We start from the raw sequence: 25,104 nt of genomic DNA, 5'->3' as shown, positions 1-25,104 counted from the left end.
CTTTTTTGTAGATGCTTTATTAAAAAGCAAACAAAAATGAAATTAGGCAGAGAAATAATGAAATATTTCTTGTTATGTCGCTTTTTGAGTTGTTTGTATATTAACTACCTGTCAGATACATAGCTAGGAGATTTCCTCATTACACAGCAATGCCTTGTCTTGAAGGTAGAAACAAGGTCGGTGGGAACCGAGAGAACACAGGACAGAATTGGGGGGTGGAAAAGTGGGAGGGCATCATCATGGGGGGCAATAGCACACTCCTGCAGCAAGATGGCCTCTGTAACCCAGCACACGTACCTTCCCTCGCTGTGTATTCATTATCTTCGATTACTCTCGCGAGGCCAAAGTCTGCAATCTTGCACATGAGAGACTCAGAGACCAGCACGTTGGCAGCTCGCAGATCGCGGTGGATGTAGTTCTTCCGCTCGATGTACGCCATGCCTTCTGCAATCTGCAAACAGAAGGGGGTCATGTTCATATTCTAGAGAGGCTGTCATGGTTGGCCATCAAGAAAAAAACTAGTTTTTCAAAATTTTAAGATAGTGCTAAAGTCACCCTTAGAATTCTTTTTAAAGTCTGTCCCTAACATCTCCAACAATGGTAACTTTTTTAAAAAAAGTTTTTATTTTATTTTTATTTATCTCTTTGTGTGTGTGTGTTCGTGTCGGTCCGTGTGTGTGTGTGTGTGTGTGTGTGTGTGTGTGTGTGTGTGTGTGTGTGTGTCTTTTGTGTCTCAGTGAAAACATTGCATGCAGGTACTCTTGGAGGCCAGAAGGGGGCATTGGATCCCCTGGAGCTGGAGTTGCAGGCAGTTGAGATAATTCAACATGAGAGAGGGGAACTGAATCTGGGCCCTCCCTAAAAGCAGTTCACGGCCTTAACTGCTCAGCTATCACCTCAGCCCCATGGTAACATTTTGTTTTTTAAATAACAATAGATTCAGCATTTTTAACAGTGTGAAAGCTTTTTTTAAGACCTGTAAAACCTGCCCATGCTGATATACAGAGGTCATGTTAGATTCTTAGGTGAGGTCCCCTAAATTTATATATTGATATCCTGACCCTCAATATGATCCTTATGTGTTGGTAGTTGTAAAGTAACTAGGTTGGGGGGCAGTGCAGACTTGGTGCCCTTATATAAGAGGCCACAGAGAGCTTCCTAATCATTTCCACCTTGGGTGGCCATGGCTATTAAGAGGCTGTAAGGAGAATGGGCCTGTACCAGATACTGAATGTGCTGGTGCTTCTTTCTGGATGTCCCTAGAACTCTAAGAAATAAATGCCTGTTGTTGGAAACATCCAGTCCATGGTATTTTGTGGTAGAAACCAGAACTAAGACAACAGAAGAGAAGAAAGTGATTTGCTAATACAAGACACCAGCAACAGGACGTGAGACACACGCTTGTTAGTAAGACCCTTTCTGTCAGGATCTTGCTAAGGAAGAGGTGGGGCCAGCTCTCCAGAGCCTCTGAGCATAGTCCCTCAGGACGAACAGAATATACTCTGGCAACAAAGCAAAAATATGAGGCAGAATGAAGGATTCATATAGACAACAGCCCAGAGAGGAGAAGGTACTACTTAGTGCTGGTAGGAAATGTGGCAGAGCTCAAAAAATCAGTTAAAGGATTGTGCCACCAAATTACACAGTCAAGGATAAGGAAGGAAGAAAGTGTGTGTGTGTGTGTGTGTGTGTGTGTGTGTGTGTGTGTGTGTGTGTACACGTGCGCATACGCTCATGCTTGTGTGTATTTATGTGTGCATGTATGTGTGCTTGCGTGTGTTTATGGAGTGCATGTTTGTGGTGTGTGTGTATTTCTGTGTACTTGTCTGTGTATTTGTGTGTATGTGTTTAAGAGAAGCTTCCTCTGGGGTTGGGGATTTAGCTCAGTGGTAGAGCGCTTGCCTAGGAAGCGCAAGGCCCTGGGTTCGGTCCCCAGCTCCGGGGGAAAAAAAAAAAAAAAAAAAAAAAAGAAAAAAAGAAGAGAAGCTTCCTCAATTAGGATGACTTCTCAATAGAGTGAATTGTCCCCCAGAGGCTGTAAATTGCATCTGGGAAGGCTCCTCCATCACCAGCAGCAGCAGCCTCCTTACCTCACACTGTGAAGACTGCACAAGCCCCTTCAACCTCTACTGCTCAGCAAAGGAGCAGCTGGTTAGCACTTCCTTTCCTTCCAGGCCTCATCCTGGGTCCTCTTCCGGAGTCCTCCTAGTCCCATCCTGAACCTCTCTTCACCTGTCTTGCAGCGTTGGTCTGCACAAACACTACTCACAGCTAAGGGTTACAGCTTTACCATTGTTTTCTGTTGGGGGGGGGGGCTTACTGTTGCCACAGCAACCAGATAATCAACGCCTCTAAGGCAAAGGCTGCACTGTATATCTTTTCTATTCTCACTCGAGTGCAACTTTGCTGCTGTCACTAATCTCCTCCAGAAAAACGAGCTAGAGTTTTGATTTTTGTTTTTAAGATTTATTTATTTATTTCGTATATGTGAGTACACTGTAGCTGTCTTCAGACATACCAGAAGAGGGCATCAGATACCATTACAGATGGTTGTGAGCCACTATGTGGTTGCTGGGAATTGAACTCAGGACCTCTGGAAGAGCAGTCAGTGCTCTTAACCGCTGAGCCATCTCTCCAGCCCCCGAACTAGGTAGGGTCCAGGAAGCTATGTTGCTAGCACACAGGATTTGTAGGTGTCATTCTTCTGGTCACAACAATTTGAGAATACGCAAAGTGCCCCAGATCTACTTTGAAGTCTAGTCAACCCAGAACTTCACTCCCTATGGGCACCCAGGCACACTGTCCAAATACTTTAATAATGCTACCAGGAGCTGGTAGCATTCTACAGGACCTGGCTTTGCTTTATCTTCCTGATTCCTCACCATGACTCCTCCTGCAGCCTCTTGGCAACCACCCTCAAACCTCACTCCCCCGTTATGTGGCCCATTCATCCTGCAGGTCTGGGCTGAGAGGCCATTTTTTTTCCCTGAGCCTTTGTAGCACAGCACTTTCTCCGAGGAGTGCATCTCCACGGCTCGTCACTCTGTCCATGTGCCCATCTCATGTGGCCACTTCCCTGGGCACAGGTGAGCTGCATGTGCTGCCTGCATTCAGCTCTCAACTTGGTACAAAGGAAGCACGATGACATGGGGGGCTGACCTTGTAAAACATTGCACACATCTGACGATAGGTAAGCACATAGAGCAGAAACCAGAGCATGGTGGGGGAAAATGTGAGGCTGGTTGAGATAGCAACAGCTGGGTGGCCTCTGCTTTCCCTACTCTCAACGGCCCTAGGCGCACAGAAGATGCTCGCCCTTATCTGGAAATATTCAAAATAGCTTCAACAGGAAGCCCACCGAAGGCGGTGGGGTGGGGTGTGAATGCCCTGGCAAGGGCATGCTGGCATTCGTGACTTCCTCTAGAAGACTCTGCACCAGACCAGTGGGGCATGACATAGAGGGCAGAGGGTGATGTAACACAAGGGACTGAGGCAAACGTTGTTGGGGCAGGACTCAGGCTTCAGTTTCTCATAGTTTGCTGGCACGCCAACCTCAACCAAACTTACTAAAGGCAAGGCAAGAGTGCAGAGCATGCTGGGACTAAGCAGAAGAATGGGCCAAGAAGCTGTTACACAACTGGATAGAATGTTTGGGTTAAGGAGACAGAGACGTGCCTTGCTGAAATGAGCCAGCAAGGTTCTAGAACCCCAAAGGGATACAAACAATTGCATGGTCATTACTGATGCTCTCTGAGCCTCTTTCCAGTCCTCCTTAGTAACAGAGCCTTCTTGAAATGCTAGGCCATGCTTACCTAGCTAACAGTCTAGTAAATATATAGACCCTAGGTCAGGAGTGCAAAGAGCTGAAGCTGGCTAAAATCCCGACTCAGGGCTCAGCTCCATCTCCTGCTTGGCCATGGATTTCCAGGGTCAGCTTATTCTAAGATCATTCCAAGAACTTGCTAGGAGGGCTCCAGGCACATCTACTCAAGCTGGGCACCTGCTGAAAGTGTTTGGAGGTGATTCTCTGAAGCAGTCACAGTCTTGAACAAGCCTTGTGTACTTGGGATCTCTATTCCAGTTACAGCGCTTTTCCGGACAGTGATATTGGTGTTGAGATGAAATCCTAAAGTAGCTTGAGCTGAGCTCAATAATTAGCAGACACCCCAGCAAAGCGAAAGGCTCCCAAGTATTACCACCCTAGTCTGTAAAATTCGTTCCCTCTCTTCAGCCCCCAACTCTACAGTGTTCTTTATTTGGCTTTTAAAAACCAACCAACCAACCAACCAACCAACCAACCAACCAACCAACATTTAGAATCAAAAGGGTTTTACTGTAGCCAGAGCAAATCTGGCTATATTTGATAGCAGCGGGAAGAAACCAGACCCAGCTTCTGCTGGTCCAGATTAGGAGGATGCTTTGTTCATAGGATATCCTCTTCCTCTTTCAGCAGTACAGAAAGAACTGTCAGCTAGATACATCAAACCTGTCCCCAGGGATCCCAAGAGAAGAGCTCAAGCCTCTCACTTCCTATATCTCAACACCACATAAAAGTCACTGGTATGGCAGCTACTGGAGATACCGTGTCTAGTGAGAAAGGACCCTTTTGACCAGGAAATGGTTTTGTTGTGTTGTGTTCAGGTAGTAGATGATGATGATGATGATGATGATGATGATGATGATGATGATGATGACAATGAGGACGACGATGATGGTAGTGGTGGTGATGGTGGTGGTGGTGTGGTGGTGATGATGATGGTAGTGGAGGTAGTGGTGGTAGTGGTGCTATGGTGGTGGTGGTGTGGTGGTGATAATGATGGTGGTGGCGGTGTGGTGGTGATGATTATGATGATGACTATTAGAGAGAGATAATAATCACCACTCGTTCAGCATTTACTCTGTTTTACAGCCTTTACGCTTAATTCATGTTTGACCCTAATGACAGCCACCAGGCAGGTTTTACTCCCACAGAACACATGCAAGTGACGCTTAGGAAAGCTAAAGTCCCCATAAAACACACGAGTGAAGGAAGCCATGGAGGTATATGGCAACCATACTCCGTGACCACACTCTGTCCAGCATGGTGCCTGCCACTTGAAAATGTTTCTGATCGAAGCAAATGCTATAAAACACGCCCTTGCTGAGTGTGCCGCTCTCCTGGGAGGAGGGGCCAAGCTACCAGGTAAGGCAGAGAACTATGAACCACAGGGTGGACACCAGCTTAGCAACCTAGTCATAGGAAGTAATAGTGACGATGCCTGGGGTGAAGGACTGTCTTGTCTTGTCAGTTGATAAACAGACTTGCAGTGTCAGGAAATGAGTCCTGAGGTGCAGCCACTCTAATGGGACTTGGGGAAGAACAGAGGCTTCAGGGACGCTCTTACTCACTCACCAGTCAGCTGACTTACCTCAGCTTCTGATTATCTTCAATGACCAATCAGCTGAACATCCTGCCCTCCCAAAAGCCCAGAGCCACAGGTCTGGCCAAGCACACATGTCAGAATGGGGAGTATCAGCCTCTAACAGAAGTCATTCCAGGAGCCACAGCATGCAGAAAACACACACTGCTTCTTGTAAGGGTAGGCTCAGATTTTTTTGGGGGGTGGGATGAGGGGGTGTAGAGTGAGCCGAATCAGGGCTGGACCTTAGACCATGGTCAGAATCCCAGAGGTCACTATGGACTGCTAGCCTGTCATCATGCCTTAGTTTATGAATATAGCTACACAGTTATGTTGCTTAGCAACAGGGATCCATTCTTAAAAATCTATCATTAAGCGATTTTTCTATTGTTCAAGCATTGTGTGTTATACTTACATGACCTAAGGGGTGACATCATCACTAGGTGCTATAATCTGGGACTACGGTTGTCTATGCAGCCAATGGCTGGCACAGCATTGGAATTGGGTAACCATGGGTGATTTTTCACACAAAGTGGTTCTTATAGCACAACGGTCTTACATGTACACACACACACACACACACACACACACACACACACACACACACATATGGTGGGCTGGGTATTGATTGACTCTAAACTCCAGGGTCTTATTACTTTGCAAATAATTTTCTTCCAGGATACAACATTAGAAATGTTAAATCAGACTAAAGATATTAGAAGAATCTTGCTTGGGCATGCTAACATAAAGGTCCCATCCACTAACAATGCTTACATAGAAAGCCTGTCTTCCTATCCTGCACACAAGGGGTGCACAGTGCAATCTGTCTCATCGGGCCCCAGGATCGCTCTGAGGAAGGCAACACTGGTCCCTCTCTGCTAATGAACTTAAACTTCACATCCCCATTGCACACTTAGCGCCATGCTGGGGTCTTACAGCACAGTTACATCTGTCTGAAGAACATCTAGGGCCCACAGTGATACGCAACGAGCCCTCTTTATGAGGGATTTAACTCTAGCTGGAAATAACAATTATGTCTGCAAACCCAGGCAGAACTCAGATAATTCTCCTTGCTAGTGAGAACTGCTCCCAAGTCAGTCATCTGCCTCCCTGTGTGGAATTGGTCAATCCCAGCACCCCACAGAGTGGTATCTTTGGGCTAGCTCCCACCACAACAGTGCTTGGAATCCAGGTGGCTCCTAACTGTGCCCTTCGTCAGCTGTCGCCACCACACTTCCTGATGTTTTGGACAGATAATGGAGGGTCTCACAGGTGACTTGACTCCAGTGTTTACGCCCACTAATTACTGCAGCTTTTGCGAACATCAGCGGGTAGCAGGTGAAGAAGGTTTGTTTCTGTTTTTAATAAGAAACACCCGCACCAGAGTCAGAGTCTCAGGGAGAAAGGAACTCAGGAAAACTGAATGCGATCTCTCAAGCAAAGCTAAACTCTATCCCAGGAAGTTCCAGCCTGAATGAGAAGCTGGAACTGAAACGCAGCCTGCCTTAGAATGGGCTGTGGGAATAGTCAGACATCCAGAGAAGCAGGAGAGACTCTAAAGAAGGAGCCACCGAAGGGTGGAAGAAGGGACCCACCGTTCTGCTGCCTCGTCTGATCTGTGGAGCAAGCTTCTATTCCTCTCGCCTCCTGTGGCTGAGCAAAGGGTCCAGATAGTTAAAGCACCAAGAGCCCATGGAGTAAGGATGACTCCAGTAAAGTGGAAGGGAAAATGAGTGGCAACTGGTACACATCACAATCTCTAAAGTGTCTCTCCCGATGGGGAGAAGGTGTAGCGATAAGAACAGAAAACAGAGTTTGCAAACCAAGCAAAACAAGGACTCGCATTTCTCTGTGTTCCCAGCAGGGCTGCATTTGTCCATTGGTTCTTCATTTCCATAGAAACAAGAGTTAGTAATGGCCACTGATTCTGCACACTGGGTCCCTGCACTGCAATCTATTATGTGGGTAGAGGAAGCATGGATCAAAAAGCCCACTCATTGCTGTTGAATCTCTTGAAACTCTTAGTTTTATTCAGTCATAATATCTACATTTCCCTAAGAAAACCCAGCTAGACAGAACGATCCAAGCTTTGATGTTGATGGTGCTGATGACAGCGGCTGTCACCCAATAGCTTCTCCTCACCCTGACACTGCTACACTTTTATAACAGTCAAAGCTAGGCCACACGACAGGTGCCACTCATCACAAAGGAGAGGAACCGGAGTCCAGAGAAGGCCTGCTCCAAGGAAGACCAAGATTAGAAGCCATGTTTAGTAGGCTCCTCCTTGTGCACACTGGCTTCTGCCTTTAAAATGAGAGCACTCACCAAATAAAGAAGAGAAAGAGGAAGAAGACGATGAGATAATTGAGAAGCCAGCCAAGGCTAAACTGGAAGTCTGTTGGCCTGCCCTCACAGCGGAGGACGAGGGAGGGGAGCGGAACACGCCCATGCAAAGCCACATCTGTGGCTGGTCAGAATGTAAGCAGCCAACAACAGGCAAGGATTCCTCAGGGACGCGGGTTTCCAAAGGTGGCTCCGCCAAGCGACCGACTGCAATTAAATTAGTATGTTCCATGAGGGGAATCACTTTCTTCAGGAGGTGGAGGGGAGTTGTCAGTTAGTTTTCTTAGACTTTCTCTTGCACAATAACCCACACGTGACTACTTCACTCCTCTGAGAATTGTGTGAACTCACTAGAAAAGAGGAAGGTGGGCTAGTGAGGGGCTAGGGACCAGAGTGGATGCCGGGCAAAACAGCAGGGTGGGCTGTTATTAGCGAATATAGAATTACTACATGTCCCAGAAAATTTTTTCTGAAAGAAAGAAAGAAAGAAAGGAAGAAAGGAAGAAAGAAAGAAAAGATCTCTGACTCCCAGAACCCACATAGAAAAGCCGGCTATGGTAGCATTCTAGTGCTGGATAGGCAGAGATAGCATGATCCCCTGATATCCTAGTCAGTGAGAGACTCTGCCCCAAAGGAGGTAAACTGCTCCTAAGGAGTGATACATGAGGTTGAGCTTTGGCCCTTCAGACACACATGCACCTATACTTGCACATGTGCATTTGTACTCACATGGACACACACACGTGCGCGCGCGCACACGCACACACACACACATTATATACACATAGAAGAAACTATTGTAGGGGCTTGAGCAATACTTGTACATCTGTTGTGGTAATTTCTTACCCCAATGAGCCCATATAAAAAACACACAACCGTTATTATATTTGTAAGTCGTATGCCTAGATCTATCACTACACTAATCTGTTTCTCAGGTATGAGACCCCTTTTGCAGCTTCTCCAGGACATGTGGTTCTGCTCCATCCTCCTTCCACCTCCTCATCCTCTGTCTCTCTCTCTCTCTCTCCCCCCCGTCTCTGAGACCTCCAGTCCCACTTTTCCCATCCGTTGTCCAGTCACCGATCGGCTCTAGCCTTTATTCGATCAGTCAGAATGGGGTGAAGGTTTAGTGAGATCACCTGAGTATGTGATCTACTTCTCATCAGAGGCAGCCCCTCTCGAGGAAGCAGGATTGATATCAAAGTACAAACAGTGCCTGGACAACCACAACATACATCTATGCTCAGAGAAGCATTACACACAACAGTAACCCAATATCCGCTGATGGGTGAATACTGTGGAACATTATACAGTCAACAAAAGGAAGGGAATCTGATACACATTACAACATACATGAACCTTGTAGATATTAATCTAAATAAAACAAGTTAGGAGCTTTAAATGGTCAAATTCAGAGCTACAGAAAGCAGAAAGCTGGTTAGCAGGTTGGTCATCAAAGGAATATGGGGAGTTAGAAATGGGTGTCAAACGATAGACTTGGTGACTCACAGTGTGGAAGTGCTTAATACCAGACATAAGTAGAGAGTGACAGGCCATGTGGATGTCTGAATGGCAGGGTGGGACGAAGAAGAAATTGTCTTCTCTTCCCATTCATTCAGTCTAATCTCAAAACTGCAAACAGATGGCCCAGGGGATAAAAGCTCTTTATACAGGACTCATAAACCTGAGCTTAATGGGAAAAGGGAGTGGGGGATAATTATTACTATAACATTTTCAGATTTATTTATTTTGCACAATGACTGCTTTGCATGCGTGTATGAGTCCATGTACCGCTTCCACAACTATTGCACAGAGAAACCAGGGGATGGGCTCAGAACTCCTGGAACTGGAATTATGGATAGCTGAGCCACCATGCGGATTCAGAGACCCAAACCTGCGTCCTCTGCAAAAGCAACAAGTGCTCTTAACCACCGAGCCACTTTTCCAGCCTGAATAATTATTATCCTGATTGTACTGCCATCCCTGAACCCTTTGTGTGTGTGCATGTGCTGCTGACATGCCCTGACATGCTAAGCATCGCTGTGCCACTTAAACCCTCAGCCAGCCCTGAACTGTACGGATAGGAAAATGACTAACAATAGCAATGCGCTTACGGCAGTGAAATAAATTATAAACACTAGAGTTGGTCTTGGAGAGGCCAGATGTGAGGCCATGTGGGAGGAGGCCAGGAGGGCATAGCCTGGTCTCAGGTACACTGGCTATGCAGGTTGACTACCATGGATTCATGGAGATGACTTATGGCTTTGACAAGCACAGGATAGGGCAGGAAGTGGCTGACGTGCTAGAAATCTTTTCACTGCCACAGCAGTGGTAGAAGTGCCGTACCTGGTGGTCTCTACAGAGACCACGAAGAAAGGAGAAAGAAGCAGTTTTCTACTGACCCCAGTGAGGGAGGGGAGGGAACAAGAGAACTGCCACTGGCCACTGTGTACTTCTTCAGAGTCAAGACTGTTCCTGCTGTGGAATGTGCACTGTGACCAACGGGGGACTCCTGATGCCTCCAAGCCCCTAATGCTTCCCTCAGCTCGAGGCTGAAACTGCTCAGTGGGAGTGAGCTGTGACTTTGACAAGAACTAAGACAGCCACCCTCTGATGCAGCTGTCTGGTCCTTGTGCACAGCTGTGCTCTGTGCTGCTGCTGACCAGGGAAGACCTGGGTGAGACCTAAGTGCGGTCTGTAGGGGAATGCAAAGGAAACAGTCAGGAACAGATGACATTGTGACAGGCACACACATATTTATAGATTTTTAGTAAAACATGGGGGAAAAAAGCACTGTGCCTTCTCTAGGTGCCCCCAGCTCAGCATACTGCTGTTATTACCATTACTGTTGTTGCTGCTGGGACTGAAACTGATTGAGCTACAGTAGCTTTGCCTTAGTGTATCAAAGGACTGAAAGGTCAAGGTCCTTCTGAGGTGGGTGGGAGCCTTCCTTGAGAGAACTGCATTTATTCGTCCACCCACCCGTCCATGTATCCACTGACACAGACGTCCCTGCCTACAGGCCCCGCCCTGTTCTCAAGGCAGGGGTCTCCCAGAAAGAGTGCAGGTCTATCACGGTTACTTTCTGATAAGGGAGACAGAAGGCAAGGACTCGTCAAGACACCAAGCCAGGAACAAAGGAAATGGATTGTTTCCTCTCTACATTTCAATTGGTTAGACTGTGCCCTGCAAGCAACCACTAATGCATTCACCCTGGGATGAGCTTCAAGGAAGTCTGTAACGCCATCTAATAAACTCCAGAAACAGAGTCGGGGTTCATCTCTATTTGTATTTCATCCCCTTTGAAGTGAGTTTTCAAAATAGTCTGTGTTTACGGATGGAGCCTAACGGTTTCCCTCTGCCACTCCAGCTTTTCCTTATGAAGCAGGAGGGGGTAGAGGCTGGAGTAACATTGAAAGGAATGTGTCTGCTCACTGGTCAGAGTTTGCCTGAACCCGCAGGATTGGGCAGCTGACTCCTTGGCTTCCTTGACTTAATGAGTATGACAAAAGGCCAGTTCCTCCAGCTGATGTGCCTCAGAGAGGAAGAAGCATGGGCTTCTGGCAAGATGGTCTGTGAAAGCATCACCCAGCAACTTCCCATCAGTACTTCCTAGGCTCATCTAAACCCAAAGGACACCCAAGGCCTGTCCTTGATTACAGATAACCAGACCAGGTATACATAGGTTTAAACAAGCACATAAGAGGAGACTCAGGATACGATATGAAGTGGGACTCTGCAACACAGTTGTCTAAACACGGAACAGACATGTATGTAGAGAGCTAACACCTGGAACATCATCTAATACAAAGTGCAGATCAATGGCCTCTATCAGGGCTCAGTCTGTCCTGAGTGATGGATAAAGTTCTGGAGGTCTCCAAGCAAGGTATGACTCAACTCTTCTCATCCCACAGTTCTCTGGCCAGTTTCCAGTGGTCTCACCAGCAGGGAAACCAGAAGCAAAGAGCAGCAGGCAGTTACCCTATAAGTCACCAGGGGGTGGCAGAGGTAGCCATGTGAGTCACCTGTGTAGGACTGCATTTAGTAAAGGACTGAGGAGAGTGTCAAGGTTGGCAACTCTAAGGACCATGTCGCCTTCAGCGAGAGGAGACCAGCCACAAATGGGAATGGTTCTGGAGCAGGAAGAAAAGGCAACTCGGCTGGGCATGGCTAGTGTGATGTGATTAGCAGACATCTGTGTGGAGAAACCAAGAGAGCAGTGGACTGGAGGGAGGCATTAGAGCTGGAGACAGGAGCTACAGTGCTCTCAGAGCTGGACAGTTTTACTAGATCTACAGTGCCCCAAATGGCTATCCTTCAGAATACAAAAGTTGACCCTGCAAATCAGTGGTTCTCAACCTGTGGCTCATGACTTCCGGGGTGTGCATGGAATGACCCTTTCACAGGGGTCATCTAAGACCACTGGGAAACACACACATTTATAGTACATTTCATAACAGCAAAATTACAGTTATGAAGTAGCAATTTTATGGTTGGGGGTCGCCACAACATGAAGAACTGTATTAAAGGATTGCAGCAGCATTAGGCAGGCTGAGAACCACTGATATAAAGAAAATATTTGCAGATTTAATAAATTAAAGATCCTGAGATGAAATGCCATTCTAGGCTCAGGGCACACCCCATGTCTAATGTCTGGTTGCTGTTTAAGTAAACAACCAAGGGACGCTTTTCTTCTGCAGAGGAGTCTTGGCAAAGACACGAGGTTGGGGTAGGCACGACTCACAGAACCCTGCCTCAAACCAGGGAGTGCCAAGAGCCACCAGAACCTAGAAGAGCTGAGGGAAGAATCAGGGGTCCTAAGGAAACATTGTATTCCTGAGGCAGCTGCTCAACTTTAAATCATAGGAATTTAACCTGCGCTTACAGGAGAGTCAAACCTCTAGAAACAGCTGGAGAGGCGAGGGCTCAATGTGTAACACAGTGTAACATTGTAATGCAGTGTAGCATGTCAGGCTGGCTGAGGCTGCTTGAGGGCCCTCTCAGGGAAAAGTCCAGCCAGGTAATCCACTGAGAGCCCCACGAGGGTGGGTAGTTTGCAGATGAAAGAGACACACTAGTGCCCAGGAGCTGAAAAGGCATGGGCTTGGATCATATAGCAGGACCCACAGATGAGTAGTCTTGAATCAGAAATGCGACAAGCCAGCAATCATAATAGCACATAACTGAAAATTAAGGGTCTAAGAGATGAAGATCTGGCCAGGCACGAGGCCAGGAAAGATTTTACCCGGAAGGTGTGATGGAGGGGACAGAGAGAGAGAGAGAGAGAGAGAGAGAGAGAGAGAGAGAGAGAGAGAGAGAAGAGGGAATATGATGAGGGAGGAAGTGGGGCAACAATGACGTGTGAGGGGGCAACACTAAAATGAAATGAGAACAGTAGAGACAGCAGGATTAAAAGTCCAATGAGCACCTCTCTCTCACCACCCAGGGACTCCGTGAGGAGTAAAAGACAGAGTCCTGGAGGGCAGGAAGTAAGAAACAGCCTGAGTTTGAAAGTGAGGATTGCTGGGAACAGTGGGAGATGTGCTTAGAGCCAGTGTTCTGTGTCATGGTGAGGCAAGCATCCAGGAACCCCAGGAGGACTGCAGCAAGCAGTCTGAGGGTGAGGGCTTCAAGGGAGTTGAGGCTCTGGGGATGAAGCAAAGGGTCTACAATCAGCAGGAGGATCACATTGTGTAGGAATGCGCTGAGAAAAAGTGAGGTAAGAAACACACTTGTACCATGTATCTTAAAGGAACAAGGGGTTGGTATGACCCAGGAAATGGTGGAAAATTTTCTACCAGCTTTAAGTCATAATTTTGTAGAGGAGTGTTCCTTCACCATGTGAATTCCAGAATCAAGGTGCAGTGCTGAGGAAAGGCCCAGACTTAGGCCAAGAGAGGAAAACACCTGTTCCACTGTGCACCCCCTGCCCTCATGCTTCAGTTTCAACCAGTTCGTTTATAGTTTTTCATTCTTCCTGGAGCTCTTTATGCCACAAGGAACGTGAAACAAAGCCACTCTTTGTTTTCTCTGACAATCCAGATACTCACATTCTATTTCCTTCTTCTCTTGCTTTTGTTTAACCGATTAGGCAAGTTTTGTGTAGGGGACTAAACACGCGGAAGACGAGGAACATGAAAACGTTTTTGTTCACACTTGAGCCTCAGACGACCTTCAAGGTGACACACATTCTTCCAGTTGCCAGTTCAGAGCTATGTGAAGTAAGACAGGTGTGCTCCAATTTAAGGGTCAATAAAATGACTTATGGAGTTTTTACCCAGCACCCACTCTCTTCAAGGCTCTGCTGCTGTTCACGGATGATGCGAACACAAACAAGAACTCACTGAAATAGTAATTGTACATGCTATGGAAGAAATGTCTAGCAGTGTCTTCTGAGAACCATGGAGCAGACAGGAGGGGAAGTGGCTCAGGTGGGAGGTCAAATGTTGGCAGCAAGAGTGTGGGCAGGCATGAGGCAAAGGACAGTAGCTCCCAGGAAGGAAAATTTGGGAAAGACGCTGAGTCCAGAAAGCATTTGTGAGCTGCAGAGCTGAGGAAGGAGGGGGCTGTGGTCCACTGGAGCTGGTCGGAACCCATGGAGGGGAGTTGCATGAAAGCCATCCAGGTGGTGAGATACAGACAGTGTGCAGACTTAGAAAGATGGGTAAGAGAGGGTGACAGAAGGTACTGCCAGGGGTCATGGAGAAGGCAACAGAGGAGCTGGGAACAGAGTGTTTTTGGTTTTACAACAGTGTGAATGGACTTAATGCTGCTGACAGCAGGGAATATGGTTAGACTGGTGCATTTGACGATATGTATTTTTTAACCACAATTGTGTATGTGTGTCTGAGGTTGGGGGCGGGGCAGGGCATGGGCACGCGCCACAGAACACATTTAGAGGTCAAAGGGAAACCTCAGGAGTCCTTACCTTCCACCCCATTTTTACATGGAGCTGGGGGCTTTGAACTCATTCTCCCTGCTTGTGTGGCAAGTGCTTAACATACTAAACCATCTTCGAGCCCCTCTTTAACCGCCATATTTGAAAACCCAAGAATAAGAGAGGAGAGAGGAGAGAGGAAGTGGAAGAGACGGGGAAGAGGGAAAAGAGAAACCCAGCAGCTGACCTGCCTACTTAGTGAAACTTGGAAAGAAGGAAGCCGAGGAGAGAGGAGAAAAGAAGAGCTGACAGCCAACTCTCTGTCTGAGATTTATGGGTCCTGGCCAAGTTTTAGGTCAGCTTAACCCAAGCCAGAGTCATTTGGAAAGAGAGAACCTGAATGAAGAAGTGTTCCCATCAGATTGGCCTGTGGGCAAGACACTGTCCGTGGTGAGGGCCCAGTTCCCTGTGGGCAGTGCCAGCACTGGTTAGGTAGTTCTGGGGTATAAGAAAGCAGACTGGGCGAGCCATGAAGAGCAAGCCAATAAATAGCACCCCTCCACGGGCTCTGCATCAGCTCCTGTCTCCAGGTTCCTGGAAGTAGGAGCCCCAGGATTGAAGGGGTCATGGAGAGCAGCGAGGCTTAGCACTATGTGGCAGGGTTAGAGTCCCTGATGAAAGCCCAGGAGAGGCTGTTGGTGTAGGTGCAACCCACTTACAGTGAAGACCCAATATTTTGGAGATGCTGGTACCATGGGACAACCAGCAACGACAGCAGCAGTTGTGCAGTGGACCTGGCTTCAGTTTACAAGACAAGCTGTGTGCGCTGCCTAAGTCCTGTAGCGTCCAGAAGAGTATGGATTGTTACCAGATATCAAACGCTGAACGTCTTATATCATTGAGTTCTGTTTTAATTTGACTTGATTGTAATTATGCAGATGGTCCTGGGGTGTGTAAGAAAGCAGGGTGAGTCATGGGGAGTAAGCCAGAAAGCAATGTTCCTCCACACCTCTGTTTCTGTTTCTGCCTTGAGTTCCTGTTCTGATTTTCCTCAGTAATGGAGACTAGATGTTATTTGCAAGCATACGAAAAAATAAACCCCTTCCTTCCCAGGTTGCTTTTGTTTGTGATGTTTCATCATAGCAGTACAAACCCGAACTAAGCCAACGTGTGTGGGATGTTTAAAGTTTAATGACCTTGCTGCTTAATTTTTATAAAACACACACAATTATATTTATCTGTAGGTATAAAGCGGTAGTTCGTTATATGTACACCCATCAATATACCAATCACCTCAAATGCTTGAAGACAAAGGCCATAGATTCTCAAATGTGCAAACTGACAATGGCCTCATGGATACAGAGAGGAGCATGGCAGTTGCGGAGGCTGGAAAGTGTAGAGGTGCGGAGAGATGGAAATAGGCAGGTTGCTGTGGTGTGTCTAGGTTTCCTGAGCAGACATTCAGGTGCCGTGGGGCAGATTGCTGCCTTAGACATGGCAGTAAAATCCAGAAAGAATGTTCCAGAGGGAAATGCAGAACTCAAGAATGCCCCACACCTCCCATGCACTGCCTACACCTCAAGGAAACCCAAGAGAATGTGTTCCAGAAACAACATGACCTTAAGATAAACATTTAAGTCAAATGGTCACTAACTGGGGTGAAGGCCACTTTCAGTGACTCCACTTTCCTGTACTTTGCAAAACCCTGGGGTCCAAGAGGCTACTGCACAAACATCTTGAAGCACATGATGTTCTGGGGCAGAGAGAGAAAGCTCTTCTCCACAAAAAAGCCAGTATGTTTTCTTGTTCTTTCGTTTATTGTAAAGGCCGATAACTAAAATGTAATCTCGTTTCCATTTTTGCCTTCCTAAGACTTAATATAAGCCTACTTAAGGAATGAAAAGTATACAGCTCCCTCTGTGTGTGAGCAGAAAGTACGATGTGGAGAATGGCCTGGGGAGGGCTGTGGGGGAGTAGGGGAAGGAAGGGTGACCAGGAAGAGCAGTCAGGCAGAGAATAGGAGGAGAAAGGAAGTCTAGGAATGGGGGAGAGAAACAGCCAAGAGGGACTTTCCCCAAAACCAGTACACTGAGAAAGGCCTTGCAAAATTCTCTGAAGGCTCTTTTGCCCCAAAATGCAATGTAAGTTTCTTTGTTCTCAGTAAACCCCCACTCCATGGGTAGCTGGCTCTGTGGCCTTTCTTGCTCCACAAAGGATATGACGCACTTTATGCCAACTCTCTTGGTTCTGTCCCTGTATATCCCTCTTAGGATCGTCCTCCACCTCCTCACTCCTCACTTGTTCTTTTGAAACCCTAATTGTGTCTATAGCCCAACTTCCCAGAGCTCATCAGTTCCACCCATCTTCAAGTCCCAGACCCCACAGCAAAGCATCTGAAACCCAGGATGCCTGTAGCCTGTGCTCACAGCATCCCAAACCTTCCTACTCCAGAGCGGTGGTGCCACTCCTGCAGCCGCTCAGTGTAGACAGCTGAGCAGGCTCGGCACCTACTATCGACCCCACCCCCAGTCTCTAGTTCTTCCTGTATAACACAGTTTTCTAGCACCATAATAAAACACTGGAGGCAAGGTAATTCTAAGGCAATGAAGGCCTATTTAGATCATAGATGGCCAGCTCTGGCAAGGGCTCCTCCTATTTCTTAGATAAGAACTGTCTCCTACTAAAACTCAAGTTTAGCTGACAGTGCTACTGAGAGGTAGATGGACCCTGAGGACCCATTTGTGAATTAATTATTTCTCTTACAGCACTAGGGATGGAACCTAGTACCGTGTGTAGTGGGCAAACGCCCAGCCCTGGATCCACAACGGCCATGGACGTCATTATTGGTGAGGAAAACTTAGCAGGTGGGGGCCTGGCGAGATGTCTCTGGGGGATATCTTTGAAGGGTACACTTGGGACCTTTCCTCGTTCTCTCTCTCTCTCTCTCTCCCTCCCAACCTCTCTCTCTCTCTCTCTCTCTCTCTCTCTCTCTCTCTCTCTCTCTCTCTCTCTCTCTCTCTCTCTCTCTCTCCCTGTCTCTCTGCTTCCTGGCAAGCTCTGACAGGCACTCTTACCAGCATGGTGTTTTCCCTCACCACAGGGTCACAGCAATGAAACAAGCTGACCATGTACCGAAACATCTGGAATCGTGAGCCAAAATAAACCAAAATAACCCTTTCCCCCCTTTCCCTTTCTAAGCACTTCTTTCTGATATTCCTCATGGTGGCTAATAGAAACCAGAGGGCAGGAGGGGCAGTCTTGTGTTTTCCTAGGAGTCCGCTTCTTTTTTTTTTTCCCCTTCATTTTTTTATTGGATATTTTCTTTATCTACATTTCAAATGTTATCCCCCTTCCCCATTTCCCTTCCAGAAATCCCCTATCCCATCCCCCTCTCCCTGCCTCCATGAGGGTGCTTCCCCCACCCACCCATCCACTCCCTCCCGCCTCCGGCCCAGGCATTCCCCTACACTGGGGCATCGAGCCTTCACAGGACCAAGGGCCTCTCCTCCCACTGATGCCCGACAAGGCATGGCTGGAGCTATGGGTCCCTCCATGGCTCTTTGGTTGGTAGTTTAGTCCCTGGGAGCTCTGGGGTGTCTGGTTGGTTGGTATTGTTGTTCTTCCTATGGGGTTGCAACCCCCATCTGCTTCGTCAGTCCTTTCTCTAATTCCTTTACCCGCCCCCCTTCTCAGTTCAATGGTTTAGGAGCCCATTTCTTAAAGTGCTCACATCCACACTCCGTATACATGGGCTCTTGACAGCCATAGTCAAGTTAGACCCACGCTGCAGACCCTCCTTTCTAGTCATTCCTGTATCCAACATGGCAAGGCCAGAGTTGACAGCACATTCCTGCTGCAGAGTGGTCGGTTCCTGACACTCCCAGAGCCGTCATGCCAAGTAGCCTGCCAGGACGTTGTGCCTCAGGAGCCTGTGTGCCATGGTATCACCAGAAATCCACCTGGCTAGAGTTTTCCATGGATGTCATAGTGACTCCAAGAACCATGTATTCATCCAAGCGCCAAAACATTAACTAAGAGAGCAAAACCACTGCAGCCCAGGCAGGACCTCTGACTGAGCACACTCTCTCGTGTTGTTCAAATACAGCTTTAACCCGTGGAGCTATCTAAAAGACAGTTCACTGTGACTGACAGACATATGCAGGGTCCCCAGCATTTATGTCCCGCTCACTGGCTTCTCTCATTCCACCACAAGCTTCACTTGCAACTCTTGTAGCTTCTTTTCTAGGCAGTAACCGCCCGTAGTCAAAGCTCACTTCCACAGTCTGAGCCTTTCCCAAGCTGATGGAGTGGTCCTGTCCCCACAGCCAGCTCTCCTTCCCCATTGGGTTCCAGCTTCCCCGTCTACAGTGCTCTGAGAGCAACATAAGGTGCTTACTTTGGCTACATTACTGGTGCCAAACCCTGTCCTCACCCACCATGCATCTGCCTCCCACAATAAGCCATGTTCTTCTGGGAGACTGAGTATGCCTTGCTCATCCCATTCCTAGCAAGGAGCCAGGCTGTGCTCCCTGCTCACTGTGGGTGAAAGAGAGGAGAGAGCCACATGGTGAAGGTAAAAGGAGCACAGAGAAATCCCAAGGAGTGCTGTCCTTCCTCTGCTTTGAATGTAACTGGTGAGGACCCTCACTGGTCCTAAGCCACTCACTCCATTAAGTCTGGCCCTGTGGGATGCCATGACATGTTCCCAAAGAGAAAGCTGACTTGTGACTCCAGGATAACACAAACTAGCAACTATCATCTTGGACAAAAGAGTATCAAGATTCAAGGCCAATCTGACTCATGGGTTCTTTCTGGGGCTAGCACGGATTTCCAACCAGGTTCAAACAATACAGACGGCTGTGCCATCGCACACCCGGAATCCCAGAGGTGGCAATTGGAGCAGGGGATTGAAAGTTTGAGGCCAGCTTAGGCTAAAGAGCGAGGCTCTTTCTCAAAAAGAAATAAAGAAATAAAACAATCAAACCCTGAAAAACAAAACAACAAAACAAAAAAACAACAACAACAAAACAAAACAAAACAACCAAAAAAAAAAAAACTCCTCTGGGCTCATTTGTGTTTGTGACCACAGTCCCTCTGCCTAATATGCTAACCTCACAACCCACCATAAACACAAATAGAGTTCCTGTTTTGCGTTATTTTTAACTGACAATTAAGTGGGGTTTTTTTTCTTTCTATTTCTTCCCCTTGAAGAAAACTGCCTGTTATCCAGTTTTTCAATTCCTACATCGGCTCCAGTTTCACTGGTCCATTTTTATAAGTTTTCATGCCCCAAGGGTTAAGTCACATGCTTCAAAATGAGTTTTGAATGAAACTCATTATTCAAAACGGATAAAGAGAAATGGGGTCAAGTTACAGTAAAACATATGGAATGAATTCTAGAGTTCTGAAGTGTAAAAGGGTGGCAACAGTTACCAGTGACTAATTGTGGATGTCAAAACGGGTAGGGCAGTGACTTTTGACTGTTCACCGAGATGGCTCTGCAGGTGATGGCACTTGCTGCCAACGCTGATGAGTTGAGTTGTATGCAGGGACCCCATGTGATGGAAGGAGAGAACACAGGCCTGTAGATTAACCTTTAAACTTTACATGTATGCATGTGCACGGGTGTGTGCACACAATAAAAATGTATTAATTTTGTTAAAAGTCACACTGAACTGGGACAGTAGCACATGCCTGTAATCACAACACTTTCAAGGTGGAGGCAGAATGATGGTGAGTTGAGGGCAGCCTGGGCTACATAGCAAGGTTCTGTCTCAAAAGCAACCGACAAAAGTAATCACACTGTGCATTTTAAATGTGCACAGTTATTTTCTTAGCAACTAAAATCTTTTTAGTTTTGAAAAGAGACCGCTGCCCTGCCTCAATCTGGCTACCAAAATAATAATAACGTATTTATGCCCCTTTGTTTAGAACATTAAGGTCATTAATTCTATCAGAGTGGCAACTCATGTAGTCTCAGTAGAGAAGGAGTTTTTGTGTCATGCAATGCTAGAGCTGAGACCATGAAACACCCAACCCGATGCTGTGTACACAACTGCAGCAATCCATCTCCCGTTTCACAGCGCGAGGCAACCGCCAGTTGTGTAGGTTTGCATGTATTGGGAAGTCATGGTTTCCAGGCACCGATGCACTCTGAGGCATCTTTGTCCTGGTCCCCATGGCCTCTTTCTCTACACAATATTTCTTCGGGAATTAGTGAATGCCCACTTCATTGCTGGTCTTTCCCATTCTTGTGCCATCAGGTGGACAAGCAAGTGCAAGGGCCAAAACAGAGGCACATATGAGAGGCTCCAGGAAAGAGGAACGACTAAGAAGGTGGGAATCATCATGGTTTCCAGGCAGATGGACAAGCCAAGCCAGTTTCTAGAACCTTCCACTTGCCTTCAAGCTGGTTTCTACATGTCAGTGCCTCTTCCTCTGTTGAAATAAACTGAGGATGGTGCCCTTGGCAATAAGGCTACAGATCCTAGTTTTGAAGAGTTGATGAGTAACTTGGGGGTACAATGCTTGCTTTGCAGGCAACTGCCTAGAGATCAATCCTTAGTGCTGAGTTTATGTTTTAAATCTGAAACAAGGCTTTGAACATGAAGTAGATCCGTATTACAATGGTTCTCAAACTTCCTAATGCTGGGACCATTCAATACCATTTCTCATGTTGCGGTGACCCTCAACCATCAAATTATCTTCATTGTTACTTCATAACTGTGATTTTGCTATTGTTGGGAATCATAATGTAAACATCTGTGTTTTCCAATGTTCTTAGGTGACCCTCACAGGGTTCTTAGGTAACGGCTCACAGGTCAAAAGCAGCAGCTTTGTGAGGACGTTATGGGAGCAATGGTGGTGAAGGAATGAGGCTGGACAAGAGTCAGGAGCTGGGAAATGAGAGTCTGACTTCTCTTCAGTTCCTCCCGAAGACAGAGTAAAGAGATAACATTAATATCATATTGCATCCGGTGACATTATCAAATACTCTAGGAGCTTCCTAAGGACATTTCTATGCTGTACCTTCCAGTTGATTTATCACAGATTAGTCTCCTAGTTACTGAAAGAGGTTGAGAAACACTTGAATTGAGATTTGCTCCTTTCCTCAGCTTACTGATTTCAAAGTTAGACTGTGACTTCAAATTTAATACCAATGGCAAGAGACATCTCAAGGGCAATTACTACATCATGCAATGACTTAGGAGTGGCGGTGCATATGTGTGATCCTAGCATGAGGTAGGTAGAGGCAAGAGTATCAAGAGTTCAAGGCCACACTCAGAAGAAAGAAAGGTGTACATTGACAATAAAGATGAGTGGAAAGAAGAAAGGAGTTAAAGAAATCATTAACTTATCAGCAAGGCAAGGCAAGGCAATGGAGGCAAAACACCCGCCATGACAGGTCAGACATGAAATCATCACAGGATGAATGCTGACCACCAGTGCCAATACAATACAGGTGAACGTGCTGATAGATGGTCTGTAGTCAAGAAACCCTGGGCTAAGTCCTAGCAATTCCACCCGCAAATCGAAGTCAACTCACGCATTTGTAAAACACACTAAGAAGGCCAGTCAATGCATCAGAGTTGTTGGGCTCTCATTGGGTAAGGGAGATTGCTTCATTAGCTAGAAGAAGCTAAAGCAGACGTTAATTGTTGCTATGATTCCGTGATCATAACAGATGGGCTTTTACAGCTTTGCTCAGAGATAACTGTGTTTCTCTGAGTGCAAACTGTGTTTGCTTTTCAGAGGTGCTGATGCCAAGTAGCAAAAAAAAAAAAAAAAAAAAAAAAAAATGCTGTGCTTCACTGGGCCAGAAAGACGAAGGGATTTTATCTGATCTTCAAATTTTGTATGTTATTTTCTCCTCAGTTTTACAAGCTTGTGATTTCACATCTGGTTGTGTCCCAGGGTGTTCCCAACTAATTTCTGCCTCTTTTGCTACATTTTTTTTGTTTTGTTTTTTGTTTTTTTCTTTATGTATCTCCTGGGATTTTGGTGAAGGTAATATGCTCAGAAATGTCAAATGTCTCCTAAGGCATCACTTTCCCCTCTAAGCAAAGAAAAGCATGAAACGGCGTTTAAGTACAAGGAGAAAAGCTGTGAGGAAATTTGTTCCAGTCAAAATTCCTTCACCGCTACCCGGTGACCAGGAGCTACATGGGCTGGAGGGGTGTTGCTGAAGAGCGAGGATTACACGGGTGCCCCATAAGCCTTTTCAGAGCTTTCCTGAGACAGGAAGTGATGAAATCAGCTCTCACATGAACTGGGAAGTGGCCATGTGCATCATGGGTTTTCTGTCTCAACTGGACACCCGGGGAGGGCGGGAAAGAGAAAGTAGAGAAGTAGGTCATGGGGAAGTCCCAACTCTTCCCCTCATGCTTTTCCTTGTCCTTCTGATTGTGAGCAGACGCAATCTCTGCTGTTGACGGTAATGGTACCCATGGCGAACATTTAATTTTTTCCACTCTTGACCGTATATGACAATGCTAACAGGACAGAGTGACCATCAACGTATTATACACCTGACTCACTGATTAAATTAGGACTCAAATACCGAGTGGATTCAACCAATTTCTACCCTAAGAAATAAGCTGGGGAAAAGATATGGGACGCAGGGATGAATTATCTAAGTATTCAGCCACCAACTATCTATCTAGATTAATCTCATTAATACTCACTGTTCCTGTGCGATTCTCCACAGAAAATGGACAAAGTTAACTAGAGGCAAGTGAAAAATTAAGAGAGGGCTTGAGAAGTATGAAGACTTAGCCCAGGCTGGCCTCGAACTCATGATCCTCCTGCCTCTGCCTCCTTCAGCAAATCCTACCGGCGTGCGCCACCACAACCGGCGTATGAAGACTTAAAAAAACACACACATTGGGCTGGAGAGATGGCTCAGCAGTTAAGAGCACCCGACTGCTCTTCCAGAGGTCATGAGTTCAATTCCCAGCAACCACATGGTGGCTCACAACCATCTGTAAAGAGATCCGATGCCCTCTTCTGGTGTGTCTGAAGACAGCTACAGTGTACTTATATAAATAAATGAATAAATCTTTAAAAAAAAAAAACACACATGAAAGACAAGACAACCCGTTGCGCAATACCTCCATAAATGGAACCCAGGGCATCAGGGTGGCAAGAGGAACACTGTAGAAGTCATTGTGTAAGACTGTTACCAGGGGTGAGCCCAGCACCCCAGTCACAGGAGGAAGAGTCACAAGCAAGTGGAACAAATGACGAAGGAGCGTAAACAGGTGCTTTCACCAGCTGCACCCCAAGGGAACGAGCATGGCAGAGTCTGGATGGGGCTTGTGTTTTGAACAGATAGGAACACAGAAGGAACGAGATCTTAGGTATGAAGAAAACAAATTGCCTGGGTGTGTAGCTGAGTAACGGACAGGCTTCACATGCATAGGTCCTGGGGTCAACCTATGAAAAAATGAAGGGAGAGAGGGAAGAAAAAGAGAGAAGGTGGGAAGGAGGGAGGGAGGGAGGATGGGAAGGAGGGAGGGAGGGAGGGAGGGAGGGAGGGAGGGAGGGAGGGAGGGAGAAGTGAGTGTGTTTGTCCTGAGCCTGCATGCTCAGGCTATCCCTGGCTGCGGTGTAACACTCTCAGTAATATGACTCGGCAGTTTACCCAGGGCCACCTCCCTGGAAAGACGCTCTGGGACATGGAAGTGAGAGTTCATCTGGCACAAGCTGGAAAGGACAGTGGCGGTGTCTTGATTGTGTCTAGCCTCTCCAGTCACCAACGGGGTTTAGGCTAGTTAAAGTGGAGTCCTGTAAATGGGTCTGGTATCCAGATGCACTGCCACAGTTAGAGTAGGCTCTGTGGACATTATGCCTGCAAGCTACAAAGGCTCAGAAAGCAACCGTTCCCTAGTCTTATTCATACGTCAATGAAAGCTACCCTTCATATGGTAGCCTCAGACACCCAGACTTAGACCTCAGAATTTCAGCTACAAGATAACGTCTTATCAAATAAGATGTACAAAACCAAATATAGATACCCATTTGTAAAAAGACAAAGACAGCCATTAGATACAGCATATACCCTGCTGTGTGTAAAGTCTGACCCAAACTATGGGCACAATCTGACCCAGGCCACGTGTGCCATATTACCTTATCCCTGCCCCACGGGACAAACCTTTACAGTGGTCCTCTATTCTCCAGCCTAGTAGGAAACACCACTAAAGCAGAGGGCCTCTTTATCTGTGTTCAGTGCAATAGACATTTATCAGACTTCTGCTTTCTCCACTTCCTGTTCTGCTAGCTTTGTGGGACCCACAGCTGCACCCAGCCATGCTGCCTTTCCTGCAGGGCAGTTGTCTTCATACCATCGTCCTAAATGGATGAAGCCCTGCACTGGCACCTTAGAGCCAGGGCCAGTATAGGAGTCCAGGATGGCAAAGAAGGCAGGCCTCTGGTTCCTTTCCCTTCCTCCCCGAAATGTATATTTCCTTACTGCACCAGGCATAG

General features: G+C 46.8%; 1 protein-coding gene and 1 long non-coding RNA gene across 4 annotated transcripts in view; one reads left to right on the top strand and one right to left on the bottom strand.

Moving 5' to 3' along the window:
* Window positions 1-25,104, bottom strand: part of Lyn (LYN proto-oncogene, Src family tyrosine kinase) — a 115,971-nt gene that overhangs the window by 5,680 nt on the left and 85,187 nt on the right. For all 3 annotated transcript variants that reach the window (NM_030857.2, NM_001111098.1, XM_006237834.5), the window contains exon 11: window positions 298-451. In NM_030857.2, coding sequence (NP_110484.1) covers window positions 298-451 — 154 coding nt within the window. The remainder of the gene's footprint in view (window positions 1-297; window positions 452-25,104) is intronic.
* Window positions 1,985-23,699, top strand: LOC134486916 (uncharacterized). Its single transcript, XR_010066479.1, has 2 exons — window positions 1,985-5,182; window positions 17,385-23,699. It is a non-coding gene; the product is annotated as an uncharacterized LOC134486916 (long non-coding RNA).

The sequence above is a fragment of the Rattus norvegicus genome, chromosome 5 (assembly GCF_036323735.1).
Source record: "Rattus norvegicus strain BN/NHsdMcwi chromosome 5, GRCr8, whole genome shotgun sequence".
Taxonomy (NCBI): domain Eukaryota; kingdom Metazoa; phylum Chordata; class Mammalia; order Rodentia; family Muridae; genus Rattus; species Rattus norvegicus.
The sequence above is the reverse complement of the archived record's forward strand: the minus strand, read 5'-3'. Positions and strand labels throughout refer to the sequence as shown.